Source organism: Zootoca vivipara, chromosome 6 (genome assembly GCF_965207765.1).
Source record: "Zootoca vivipara chromosome 6, rZooViv2.hap1.1, whole genome shotgun sequence".
Lineage (NCBI taxonomy): Eukaryota > Metazoa > Chordata > Lepidosauria > Squamata > Lacertidae > Zootoca > Zootoca vivipara.
The window spans coordinates 9054216-9068326 of record NC_142589.1 but is presented as its reverse complement, the minus strand read 5'-3'; the positions used below and the strand labels follow the sequence as shown (position 1 = coordinate 9068326).

The window sequence follows — 14111 nt, the reverse complement described above, 5'->3', positions numbered from 1 at the left end:
AATCACAAATAATAAGAAATAAGCTTCTTCTGAAACTCCTCCCCTCCCTGGGTTCTTTAAGTAACTTTTAAAACTGCATATTATAAGTCCATCATATTTACAATCCTCCGTTGTATCCAAAATCTATGTAACATTGCAAGAGTTATTTAAAACCTGCCAAAGAGTTCAAGTTTTTACAGTGGCCTTTCAAATATAATATAAATTTGTCTTGATCTTCCTGGTTTCTGATTTTCCCAGTTAATCTTGCCACCTCTGCATAGTCCAATAGTTTCATCTGCCAGTCCACCCTGGTAGGAATCTTGTCGTCTTTCCAACCCTGAGCTAGAAGCATCCTTGCAGCTGTTGTAGCATACATAAACAATCTTTTCAGTTCCTTTGGTAGCTCTGCACCTACAATTCCTAACAAAAAGGCTTCTGGTCTCTTAACAAAACTTATTTTAAACATTTTTTGGAATTCATTGTATATCATTTCCTAGAATTCCTTTATTACTTTAGAGTTCCACCACGTACGATAAAGGGTGCCTTCTTTTTCCTGACATTTCCAACAAACATTTGAACTTGTCCTGTACATTTTTACTTGGAATTTACTTGGAGTTAAATACCAGTGATACAGCATTTCCCTATAATTTTCTTTTAATGTATAACATGCTGCAAATGTCAAATCCTCTCTCCATAATTTTTCCCGTGCTGGAAACTGTATCTTGTACCCAAAGTCTCTTGCCCATTGAGTCATAACCAATTTAACTTCTTCATCTTTAGTAAACCATTCCAACACTTTCTCATTTCCTATAACTGTCACCACCTCCTTTCTTTCGCACGGAATTGCAGAGTTGGAAAGGGACCTCCAAGAATCAGCTAGTCTGACCCGCTTCAAGGAGAGCCTCTGTCACCTGCCTGCTTGCTCCCTGTCTCTTTGCCTTCCTCCTTGCACTTCTTCAGCTCTTCCAAATTCTCTTCTCAGACATTTCTACCCCCTTTCTCACCTTGTTTTGCTTCCTTTCCCCTGCTGGTTTTGCCTTTCTACACTGACTGTCTGCAGCTTTCCGAGGTTTTGGACTTCGGAAGGTCTTTGTGCAGCCCTGCCTAGAGACGCTCAGGATTGAACCTACAGCCTTTTGCATGCAAAGCAGCTGCTCTGCCGCACGAGGATTCTAGTCCTCATGATTCTGCGTGTCAGGGCGATTTAAGTAGAAATACAAGGAAGCTCCTCTGGACTGAGTTAGACCTTACGATGGGTTTTTGCTAGGCCATGGTGGAGAAAATACATTTCCCTGCCTGGGTTTGTCCCTCTCAACCTCTCTTTACTCCTTGTGTAGGGCAGAGCATCGTCGAGTGCGACAAGAGAGGGAGCAGTGAAGTGTCAGATGGCGCTTGCCAGTGCAAGGTAAGCCAGGCCATAGCTTGGAGGTGCAGCAGCCAAGACTCCCCTGGGTTAGGTGTGGCAAGATGAGACAAAACGGTGAAACTTGAAAGCCTTGTTATCCCCTCATTTGCCTTTTGTGAATGGGAAGGCCCCAGATCTGTGGGGTCAACGGTTGGGTTTTTGGTATGATAAATTAATACATAAATTACATTTCAAGAAGAGCTCTGAGAACATCTGCCCAGCTGCTGAGCTTCTGTTGTCAGCATGAGATTATTTCAGAAGGACAGTAGAACCTTGGTTCTCAACCTTAATCCGTTCCAGGAGTCCGTTCAACTTCCGAAACTTTTTGAAAACCAAGGTGCAGCTTCTGATTGGCTGCAGGAGCTTCCTGCACTCAATCGGAAGCCGCGGAAGCTGTGTCGGACGTTCGGCTTCTGAAAAACGTTTGCAAACCGGAACACTTACTTCCGGGTTTGTGGTATCCGGGAGCCAATTTGTTTGGGAGTCAAGTCATTTGGGAACCAAAGTACCACTGTACAGCACGAATCAAGCTCCCAGACTCCTTTTTTTCCTGAGCAGAAGCATTGACATCACCTGCCAGAGCGCCTGGGTCATTGACCCTTTGCTTTGGTGGGCAAATGAGGCGATGGCAAGGCTTTTAATTTGTACTCTTTTGTGACATATTAGCATGGCCTAGAATGTGACCCTCAGCTGGGCTGAGCAGATTTATTATGCTATACACTGCTGACTTTTGGTGCTTCTATGAGAGAGAGAGCTAGATCAGCAAAACTCCACCCACCCACCCACTGCACCCACAGCAACGCACAGCAAAGGCTTGAGTCTCCCGGGCTGATGGTCTGGATGTGTAGGCCATGCAATATAGGATCCATCCCCTTTCCTCATTCTGATGCTGCAAAGCCCTCTCCTCCTCCTCCCTCTCTTTCTCCCTAGCCCAACGTCATGGGACAGTCGTGCAACGAATGTGCTACGGGCTCGTTCCACCTGAGCCACGCAAACCCCGAAGGCTGCCTGCGCTGTTTCTGCATGGGGGTCTCGCGCCAGTGCTCCAGCTCATCGTGGAACAGGGACCAGGTATTGCTCCCTGGGGCCGGGAAGGCAGGTCCTGTTATGTGCGAGGCTGGAAGGATCCTTCCCTATGCAAACTTGGTCCACAGATCCTTTGGGAAGGTCCTTCCCCACCCCCCACCCCTCCTACAAACATACCCATTACAAAGTATCTACAGTGGCGCCTCGCTTAACAAATGCCCTGCTTAACTAAATTTCCGCTTAACGAAAGGTTTTTTTCTAGCGGAGGTTGCCTCGTCTAGCGAATCATGGTTTCTCATAGGAATGCATTGAAATTGTTCCTATGGGCAAAAAAAAATTCAAAAAAAATTCAATGCATTCCTATGGGATTCGCTAGACTAATTTTTCATTATAAGAAAAGACCTGTGGAACGAATTAAATTCGTCTAGCGAGGCACCACTGTATATAATAAAAATGTAAAAAGGACATGTGGGTGTGGTACCATTTTTCACCAAAACCGCTTGACCGATTGAGGTGAAATTTCGACACAACATCACATGCGAATGTCCGAAGGATATTGGATAGTTTGCTAAGACAGATGTCACACCTGGGCCACGTAAAAAACCCCAAACCCTGTGTTTCAGAACACAGAGATCAGATATAAAAGTGCATGCTGGGAAAATAGAAATGAGAATCTGCGTCTCCATTGGCTGCAGGCAATCGGTGACATCACAGAATTCCACGGCAACCAACTGAAAACAGGCCTTACGCAGCAGCAAGGCCCAGCATTGCCAAACCGACTGAATAGGCCAACTAGGCCGCAGCATTGCCCAGCAGGGAAAACTGACTAGGCCGCACCATAGTCCAGCCGGGAGAACTGACTAGGCCGCAGCTGGGAGAACCGACTAGGCCAGGCATCCCCAAACTTCGGCCCTCCAAATGTTTTGGACTACAATTCCCATCTTCCCCGACCACTGGTCCTGTTAGCTTGGGATCATGGGAGTTGTAGGCAAAAACATCTGGAGGGCCACAGTTTGGGGATGCCTGGACTAGGCCACAGGCAAGAATCAACTGAATATGGGCCTTTTGCAGGGCCCTGCCTTTGGGTAGGATAAATGTGTCGCGTGGGTAGGGGAGTCAGGGTTGGGACAGGGCAAAATTTTACAGAACACGCCTATTGGAGGGAATGATTGTGTGCAAAATAAAGGGGGACTCTGAAGGTGAGGGGACTCTGAAGGGAGACTCTGAAGGTCCATTTAACAGAAAAAGGTCAATTTAACAGAAAAAGGTCCATTTAACACAAAAAGCCACTGCGGCGCGTGGCAGGAACAGCTACGGTATGTGCATGTTACAGTCTCACCAAAGTAATCATATTGGAGTAATCTTCCACAATCCTTTTCTAATTGTATGTCCATTAATCCTTTTAAAAAAATATTATTGGGTTTTTCGGTTTTACAGCGACATATCCAACATACAACATAAAAACAAGATTCCAAGGAATCTCTTAGGACTTCCCTTACTCCCCTATGTGGGTCCTATTGTTAATCATTTCCTCCTGCATCTTTTATGATAATCCATATATTTTGCCTCTCCATCGTGTCCAAAATTCGCCCTTAAACTACAAGTGATACTCCAATCCTACTAACGATTTTAACCGTTTACAATGGTCTTTAAGATAAGTTATAAAATTTCCCCATTCCTTATTTTGGTCTTCCTGATTTCTGATTCTTCCTGTCATTGTAGCCATTTTGGCATAATCCATCAACTTCATCTGCCATTCTTCTCTGGTAGGGACTTTATCTTCTTTCTGTCTCTGGGCCAATAACATCCGCACAGCCGTGGTTGCATACATAAGTCTTTTCTATGGGATTTCAGCACATAGGTCCATTAATCCTGAAATAAAGAGTTTTGGCTTCGATTGGATATTAGCCTTTAAAATCTGCTGTATCGATAGGTGTATTTTGACAGCCTCTCTCCTTGTGCCCTAGGTGCGAGTGGGGTCTGAGGACACTGAGAGAGCACAGTTCAGCCTCTCCAACTCGGCCAGCTCCCGGACGATCACCGAGGGCATCCGCTTCACCAGTGCCTCAGAGCTCGCTTTCTCCTCCTTCCACACTCTGCCACGGGACGTGTACTACTGGGTGCTGCCGGAGCGCTTCAGGGGAGACAAGGTGCCACCTCTCAGGGGTGCTTCTGCTGTAATTCCTGCATCGCAGGGGGTTGGACTATAGAGGACGCTTGGGGGGAATCTCCCTACCCTGTGATTTCAGGACAAGGAAAGGTTTGATTTGAGGTTGAAGGAGGCATCAGAAGCCACTTGTGGGGCAGGAAATAGGACATCCCAAGTCAGGCATTTAGTCCACCTGGCACAGAACCGTCTACTGTGGTCTCAACCTGTGAGCCTCTTGGGCTTGACGATCGGAAGGTCGGCGGTTCGAATCCCCGCGACGGGGTGAGCTCCCGTTGCTCTGTCCCAGCTCCTGCCAACTTACCAGTTTGAAAGCACGCCAGTGCAACTAGATAAATAGGTACCATTGTGGTGGGAAGGTAAACGGCATTTCTGTGCACTCTGGTTTCCATCACGTTGTCCTGTTGCACCAGAAGCAGTTTAGTGATGCTGGCCACATGACCCGGAAAGCTGTCTGTGGACAAACGCTGGCTCCCTTGGCCTGAAAGTGAGATGAGCGCCACAACCCCATAGTCGCCTTTGACTGGACTTAACCATCCAGGGGTCCTTTACATTTACCTTTACCCTGCCTGGCAGCAATCCATGATCTTTCTCACACAATGCAGATGCTCTACCAATAAGCTGTGGTCCTTCTCCTAAAGTCCTATTCTATTTATTTCATAATTTATGGCATTTGACTGTTAAAATGAAACATAGCCCAAACTTCTAAATGGTTTCTAGTCCTCATGATTCTGACTAAAGATTCTAATCCTCATGGGTATGACTAAATAGTTGATTTGAGTGGAAACGTGGGAAGCTGCCTTATATTGCTGTTATTTACTATGATTATAAAGTAGATTCAGATCCTGGATTTTTTTGACAATTGTCTTCAGAGCGACCTGTTTGTCCATCTAGCTCAGCACTGTCGACTGGCAACAGCTCTCTGGGATTTTGGGGCTAGGGAGACAAGTCTCCTCAGCCTTACCTGCTGCCAGAAATTGAACCCAGGACCTCCTGGAGCCAAAGCAGGTGCTCTACTCACTGAGCTATACCAGCCTCTTCCCAAATGAATGGCCTGTGGTGGCCTGTTCTTCGCTGGAGGTTTTTAAAGCAGAAATTGGTGTGCCATCTGTCGGCGGTGCTTTAGCTGTGAGTCCAGCATTGCTGAGGGTTGGACTAGATGAGCCTTGGGGGGTCCCCTTCCAAACTCTGCGGTTCTGCGGAATGGCTCTGACGCTGCCCCTCTGTGCCTCTTTCTCCAGGTGACCTCCTACGGCGGAGAACTGCGCTACACCATCACCCATGACACGTTCCCCGGCTCCCCTGCACTGCGTGGCCAACCTGACGTTCTGCTGAAGGGGAATGAGATCTTCCTGGAGCATGTTGCTGAAATGAGCCCCCTGCCTGGCTCACCCACTACGTTCACCGTGCCCTTCCGGGAGGTGAGACTTATTGTAGATGATAAAAATTAAAATTCATTTCTTTTCTTACCTGCACTGATGATAGTCATTGTTTGGATGTGGGGCTTTTATTCATTTCCGCTGTCACACAATCAATCAATAGCTGAACTGGGTTCCACACAGTCACAAAAACAAATGAACTGAAAAAGCCTCAAAAACAAAAACACAAATAGCAAGAACAAAAGCGCCAAACTTAATCCGTTCCGGAAGTCAGTTTGACGTCCGAAATGTTCGAAAACCAAGGCGCAGCTTCTGATTGGTGCAGGCGCCCCGGAAACAATAGCCGACAGCCGCATTGGATGTTCGGCTTCCAAAAAACGTTTGGAAACCAGAACACTTCCGGGTTTTCAGAGTTTGGGAACCAAGACATTTGAGAACCAAGGTACCACTGTATGAGAAAGCACAAACCTTACCCTCCTGCTGCCATTCCTTTCAGCAAGCCTGGCGTCGCGCAGATGGTCAGAAAGCCACCCGTGAACACCTCCTGATGGCCCTGGCCGACATTGACGTTTTCATGATCCGGGCCTCCTACTCTGACCGGCAGGCGGAGAGCAGGTAAAAAGGGGTCTTTGTCCCTGGTCAGCAAATGGGACCAATGGGGAATGGTGCTGGTCTGCGCCAGATAGGAGCTGGGAACCCAGGGGATTCTGGGAAGGCCAGCTTCTGGGGACTAGGTAGGGCGGAAGGATCCATGAGTGGTAGAAGGTTGGTGGGTGAGAAAGAAAGATATATTTTGGGGCTACTTACCGTAGCAGGTGGCGGTGTGGGTTTTTTTTACTGTTAAAGTGTCTTGGTATTTTAGTATAAACTTACATTTCTAACCCGAAAGGTTTCCATGGGGATCAAAGAATTAGAAGGGACCCCCAAAAGTCATTTGGTCCATTTTAGTATTAAGTGCTATATAAATGTACCAAATAGAAAGGGTGGCAGGGAATAAATAGGTTTTAAAAGAGAATTCCCTGGATGCCAAGATCCAGGTTTGGGACAAGTGCTCTTTGGTGAGAGAACCCCAGCAGAGATTTAAAATCACAAAACATGCAGCAAAGGTGAAGCGTTGAAATGTACATTGGCAAATGGATTATTGTAACCAGGACGTCCGACACGGCTTCCGCTTGAGTGCAAGAATCTCTTACAACCAATTGGAATCCACGCCTTGGTTGTCGAACGTTTGGGAAGTCGAGAGGTGGTCCGGAATGGATTACGTTCGACAACCGAGGATTGACTGTATTCAGTAAACATTTTCAAATCTTCTTAAAACGTACATTCATCTTGTTCTCTTATTCTATATATTAAGTCTGCAAGCTGCACATATTCTGTCAGCTTAAGTTGCCAATCTTTGCTTGGGGCCTCGCTCGTTTTCCATTTTGGGGCTAACGAAACACGGTTCACAGTACAGTCGTACCTTGGAAGTCGAACGGAATCCGTTCAACTTCCAAAACATTTGGAAGCCAAAGCGTGACTTCCGATTGGCTGCAGGAAGTTCCTGCAGCCAATCGGAAGCCGTGCCAAATGTTTGACTTACGAAAATCATTCGAAAACTGGAACACTCACATTCGGGTTTTGATCATTCGGGAGCTGGTTTGTTCAGAAGCCAAGGCGTTTGAGATCCAAGGTACGACTGTAGTAGCATACATAAATAACCCATTTCGACACCTGGGAATTTCAGTCTGAATTATCCCCAACAGAAAGAACTCTGGTTTTTTTGAGGGGGGGAAGTACTTCTAAACATTTTTTTCAATTCGTAATGGATCATTTCCCAATACTTTTACCTTTTTACAAGTCCACCACATGTGAAGGAATGTTCCCTCCGCCTCTTTGCATCTCCAGCACTTATTTGATTCAGTCTTATACCTCTTGGCAAGCCTACTCGGAGTTAGATACCGTCTGTGAATCATTTTCATGTAGTTCTTTTTCAAAGAATAACTGTGGCCTCTTCCTCCTTGCAGGATCTCTGCCATCCACATGGATGTGGCAGTGCCGCACACCACGGGACTGAGCCCAGCCCTGGAAGTCGAAGACTGCACTTGCCCGCCAGGATATCGCGGCCCCTCCTGCCAGGCGAGTGGAGCGCTGAGTCACATCCAAGTCCGACTCGGGAGTAGACCCTGGGGGTTCTCAAGTCACCTGGCACAGTGGGGTTGGGGGCTGACCATGGGACAGGAAGGACCGATCCCTATGCCACACCCTTTTGCTGAGCCGAGCCCTGCCCCCCCTCTCTCCCAGGATTGTGACGTCGGCTACACACGCACAACCAGTGGCCTCTACCTAGGGACCTGCGAACGCTGCGACTGCAACGAGCACACCGCCGAGTGTGACACCGAGACTGGCGACTGCCAGGTGAGACCTCCTAGGGCAGGTTGGCGTGGAGGGAAGGGGAGGGACTCCCGTAGTAGCAGGGTGGTTTGGGGAGGTCCTGTGTGAGGTGTGAAAGGTGTCATGGGGCGGAGGGAAGTGTCAGTCCCAGGAAGCATGCCCCAGATTAGTGAAGGCCGTGGAATGGGAACTGTTCTGTGATAGCAATGGCATAATGGCATAGCCCACACTACCGTGGCGATGCCAGGCAAAAGAAGACAGGGGTGGTAACTGACAAAAGATAGACATAATATATTACAAGGACAGGAAGAAACACTACGGACAGAATAATTGCCACACACATGAAGGAGAGAGTTTGATTGCTTCATCTGTAGGTGTAGAAATCATTTAATGTGTCAATACGTATGGAAGTTAAAACTGCAGTTGCTATATAAGGGATTGATATTTTGACTGGAGCGTAATTGAAATTTATAAAATTTTGGAATGCAGAAACAAAGTAAACCATTAAATCAACAATTCTAGCACACAGGGGGGTCACCTAAATCGTGTAACTAGCATCTCAATGGTATTATTAATTGTATTATAATTTGGCATTGTTATAATGAAGCTATTATTGGATTGTTGTAATTGAAAACGACTAAAATTTATTATTTTTTAAAAAAAGAGTGGACAGGGGTGTTTCTCATTTTCTTCCCAAGATGATGTGGAATCTAACTCGTTCGAAATAGCACTTTCTGGTGAATTAAACTTTAATTTCTGGTCAGTTTGAACTAGTGAAGAGGTAGAAGAAGCTGTTTGGGTGTGGGCTCCTCCAGCCTGCTCTTTGATTCTTCGCCTGTGATTCCTGCATTGCGGTTGGGCTAGATGATTCTTTGGGTGCCCCCCCCCCAAAAAAAACTACAATTCTGTGATTCCTAACATAACCCACATATAATTTGTTTTGTTTCCCAACCATTTGTTTCGGGGATCCCCTACAAGGTTCCCTTCCCTTGCTGGAATAAGGCTTTAGTGAAAAGCATTCGATTGTGTTGAGAGGGTGGTGAATTATTATGGCCACCATCATCAATAATATTATTATTATTATCCACAGGCCTGCCAGCACAACACGGAAGGACAACGGTGTGAGCGCTGCCAGCCAGGTTTCTTTGGCGATGCCAGGCGTGGGACCCCTGGAGACTGCCAGCCGTGCCCGTGCTACGGACCATATTCTGCTAGCCAGTAGGTACCGCCTGCCAGCCGTTCTGCAGCCCCCCTTCCACCTTTTGAGCGAGGGGTGGTTTCTCTGGGCTGCTAACTTGCCCCCTTTCTCTTCTTCCAGACTTGCCAAGACCTGCTTTGTGGACACAGACGGGCAGCCCACCTGCGACTCCTGCGCCCCGGGCTACATTGGGCGCCAGTGTGAAAGGTAGGACGGCCGTGATGACTCTGCCAGGGAGGGGGTGTAAGAATGAGCCCTCTGGCTGGGGGGGGGAGGGAGAAATTGCCCACTCCTGGTGTGATTGGATGGCGGGGTGCCTTCTTCCTTTGGAAAATTCAGTTGGAGCTCAGTAGGCAGCGAACAGCCTACTGGGCCAGGGTGGGGGAGACCCTCCTACCACCAGGAAGCTCTCAATGCATGACCATGGGCTGCTTCACTCTCGTTCTCTCTCATCCTACCTCGCAGGGTTGTTGTGAGGATCAAATGTGTGTGTGGGGGGGGTGTTGTTGCCCCGAGAGCCAGCAGAGATGTGGCTGGCAGCCTCGCTTCTGACTTTCAGAGAAGTTGTTATGCCAACAGACCATTGCTTATTTTAACCATTCACAATGGTCTTTAAGATAATTTATAAAATTTAAGAAATTTATAAAAAAAAATCCCTTATAATAAGACGAAACCTTAACACTAAGCAAAGTCTATACAGGACACAACACCAGAAGAAGGAGAGACAGGACTACAGCTTATTTTACCACTGTTAGCAGGCTCTTCTCCAGGAACATTGGGAGTGATGTCTGTTATTTGCAGATGGGGTTCTTGCTCTGCATCAATAGTTTCCCCCTCTTCTGGTGCCGAACACGACACATTTTTACATGTGCAAATTAAGAGTTGCCTGTATAGAAATACTTCCATTAAAAATAAAAATGGTGCTAGTTTGGTTGCTTGCTAGGGGTCCTGAACACACTCTCTTGCATAGACTAAACTCCACAGGGATAATATAGAGTTTCTCCGCCAAGCGAAAATGGAAGCAGAAATCTGAAGATGTCAGAAATTAGGAACCGCATAGAGGCAGAAGGAAGTCATTCAATAAACCATGGGAATAAAACCAGAGACTAGGCATAGATAAGAAAGTGAGACTTGCAAGGAGAAAAAGGATAAGGTGAAGATAAAAGAAATCCTTACTGGAAAGATGTGTTTATAACAATGTCATCGACAGTTTGTATTTCTTAAATTACTGTATGTTTTTGACAAGATACGTTGTTTAACATTCTTTCTATTCTCTTTTTCTTTCTATTCTTTTCTTTTTCTTTTTTGTTTTCTCTCTCTCTTTTTCTTTATAACAGAATATTGTGTCTCATTATGTGTAACTTTTAATGTGCAAATAAAAATTATTTAAAAGGGGGGGGGGAGAACATACTCTCTTGCTCCCGGCAGCCAGGGAGGTGAACTTGGGTCCTTCCAAATCTGGAAGGTTGGGGGGGGGTGATGACGATGGGCTGAAGCAGACCCTCAGACTTTGGCCCCTGCTCCTTTCATCCCCTTAACTCAGCCCTCTTCTCTTGGGCCAGGTGTGCACCGGGCTACGTGGGCAACCCCAGCCGAGGGCAACTGTGCACAGGTGAGTCCGGCTTCTGGGGCTAAGGGAGCCATCCGCCAACAGAGAAACCAGGTTTCCGTGGCCAAGTGGCTTCGATTGTTTCTGGCATCCCATGAAAAGCCTCCGTGGAGGATTTGATTGTCGCAGCCTCCAGTGTTTTGGACTTCCGACTCCCAAGCTAGGAGGCTGAGAGGAGTTGTAGCTCAAAATATCTGGGCTGCCGAAGGCAGAATCATAGCCTTGGGGCAGGTGGAAGGGGAAATAGTCTCACTCCTTCACCTGCCAAGTACCTGCTGCCCACAGCATTTCCCTTCCACTTCTCCCCCAGCTACAGACTCTGGCCCCCGATGCCACTGCGATCCACATGGAAGCATCAGCACCCATTGCGATGCCAGCGGGCAGTGCCATTGTAAGGTAAGGCAGGAGGGGGGCACCCCTGGGGGGGGGAAGCACCTATCGGTCTGCATTCCCCCCCCCAGCTCAGAAACCTTTTCCTTTCCTTTCCTTTTAATTTTTTTTACTTTCAGGTTTTCATCATTAACACCATTCAAAACTTAAATTCAACAGTATTTATACAATTGTGTGGTTCCCTGACCCCCCTTCTGGTTTTCCGCAGATACATTTGTTAAAATTTTAACCACATCTAATTCATATATCCAGCTTTGATTAAATCCTTATTTACAGTGGTGCCTCGCTTAACGAATGCCCTGCTTAACGAAAGGATTTTTCGAGCGGAGGTTGCCTCGCTAGACGAATTCGTTTTATGAAAAATTCGTCTAGCGAATCGCGGTTTCCCATAGGAATGCATTGAAATTCAATTAATGCGTTCCTATGGGCAAAAAAAAATCCATGCATTCCTATGGGATTCGCTAGACGAATTTTTCATTATAAGAAAAGACCCGTGGAACGAATTAAATTCGTCTAGCAAGGCACCACTGTATTCTTTTACCTATTAAAAAATTACAAGTGTTACTAATGTCTTTAAATCTTTACATTGTTCCTTAATGTACTCTATAAAATTTACACCATTCTTTTTTAAATTTACTGTCGTCTTGGTGTCTGATCTTCCCAGTCATTTTTGCCATTTCGGTATAGTCCCTCATTTTCATGATCCATTCTTCCTTGATTGGAGCTGCCCTGGGCAAACAGTATTCTTGCAGCTGTCGTTGCATACATAAACAGTCTTTTTAAGTCCCTTGGTATTTCTTCTTCTGTGATGCCTATCAAAAAAGCTTCTGGTTGTTGTTGGGTTTTTTTTACAAAAGTTATCTTAAACATTTTTTTCAGTTCATTATATATCATTTCCCAGAATGCTCTGGCCTTTTTGCACATCCACCACACATTGTAGAACGTGCCTTCATTCTCTTTGCACTTCCAACATAACGTTGATGGTGATTTTGTACATTTTCGCTAATCTCGTGGGAGTCAAATGCCATCGGTACATCCTTTTCATATAATTTTCCTTCAACGAACAGCATGCGGTGAACTTCAAATAAATAGTGAGAAACTATTGCCAAAAATGTTGTTGGGATGGGAAATGAAAGATGAAGGGCTAAAAGCAGTAATGATTCATTGGGCAAGAGATATGGGGTATAATATACAATTTGCCGATTGGGAAAGATTATGGAGGGAGGATTTGAAGTTCAGAAACAGCGCATGCTGTTTCCACTCGCCTTTTCCAGCTGTCCTTTCCTTCCCCGCCAGACCCTCCTCCTTTTTGCGCCCACTGCCTGCCCATCATCCTATTTATTTTGCGCTCCAGCTTTTCTCTGTTCCCTTTGCAGGCACACACGGAGGGGCCCTCCTGCAGCAGCTGCCGCCTGCACCACTTCCACCTGAGCGCGGAGAACAAGGAAGGCTGTTTGCCCTGCTTCTGCATGGGCGTCACCCAGCAATGCACCAGTTCCTCCTACCACCGGGACCTGGTAAGAGCGGCACAGCATCTTGCCTTTCCTGGATTTCCAGCAATTTCCTTCCTGCTGGTCTTGGGAAATGTACCAAACAATGTTTCACACACACTGTTCCCGGTGCCACATAATACTCCTTCCACATTTGTAAGAAAGCAGTCTTTTAGTAAGGCACACTTTGGAACTCCCTGCCTATTGACCTTCACTCTTCCGCTTTCTAAGCTTGCTAAAAGTGTTTTTGTGTAGGTGAAGCCTATCTGGATACGCAGAATGTTGACAGGCGTTTTAATCTTGATTTTGGCTTACTGTTGATTTCTTTTAAAAACTAAACGCTGTAATAATGGTTTTTTTTTGTTTTTTTAATATTTTATGTATGATTTTCAATTTTGCACACTTCACTAATTTTATAATCCTTTTAACATTTCAAAACTTGACTTCCTTCCCCATCTTTCTGCAGTTCCTTAAATTTATTTTTAACTAGCTGGCCCTGCCATGCGTTGCCATGGCTAATCCCTGTGATTGTCCCCCCCTGTCCCCCCCCCGGTTGGCTTATCCCGTTGAATGTCCACTGGAGGGCGCAATTTTTTGGACCACAAATCCAGGTTTTTACCTGTGTTAGTGGTGTCAGCTGGTCAGTGTAAGTGCATGATTACCTGCTCACATGTGACTCTGAGGTTGTGGCCAAATTTCAGGACGATCGGGTAAGTGCTTGTGGGAGAAAAGTGGGGAATAACACACATGCACCTTCACCATTTATATATATATATAGATAGATAGTAACTATATTTCATAAAATTCCTAGACTTGCTTGATTGTTAGCAAACCCTCAAAGCAGTTTACAAAAAGAACAAAAGTATGAAATTATCAGTCAAATCACACCTTTAAAACATTCAAATGATAAAACCAATAAACTAAAAGCAGATTAAAACATACACCCACATTCTACATGTCTGGGAAAGTTTGCTAAAGAAAAATGTTTTATACAGGTGCCAAAAAGCGAAGGCGCCTTGCCTGATGTCAATAGACAGGGAGTTCCAGAGTGTAGATGCTGCCACACCCAAAGATTAGCTTCTTACCGATGCAGAA

General features: G+C 46.0%; 1 protein-coding gene across 15 annotated transcripts in view; it reads left to right on the top strand.

Annotated features, from left to right (window-relative positions):
- Positions 1–14111, top strand: part of HSPG2 (heparan sulfate proteoglycan 2) — a 198743-nt gene that overhangs the window by 96771 nt on the left and 87861 nt on the right. For all 15 annotated transcript variants that reach the window (XM_088671505.1, XM_088671499.1, XM_088671498.1 and 12 more), the window contains 12 exons: positions 1317–1384; positions 2315–2455; positions 4378–4560; positions 5819–5998; positions 6453–6571; positions 7963–8074; positions 8240–8353; positions 9420–9547; positions 9648–9734; positions 11090–11139; positions 11447–11532; positions 12903–13043. In XM_088671505.1, the coding sequence (XP_088527631.1) occupies positions 1317–1384; positions 2315–2455; positions 4378–4560; positions 5819–5998; positions 6453–6571; positions 7963–8074; positions 8240–8353; positions 9420–9547; positions 9648–9734; positions 11090–11139; positions 11447–11532; positions 12903–13043 (1409 nt within the window). The remainder of the gene's footprint in view (positions 1–1316; positions 1385–2314; positions 2456–4377; positions 4561–5818; positions 5999–6452; positions 6572–7962; positions 8075–8239; positions 8354–9419; positions 9548–9647; positions 9735–11089; positions 11140–11446; positions 11533–12902; positions 13044–14111) is intronic.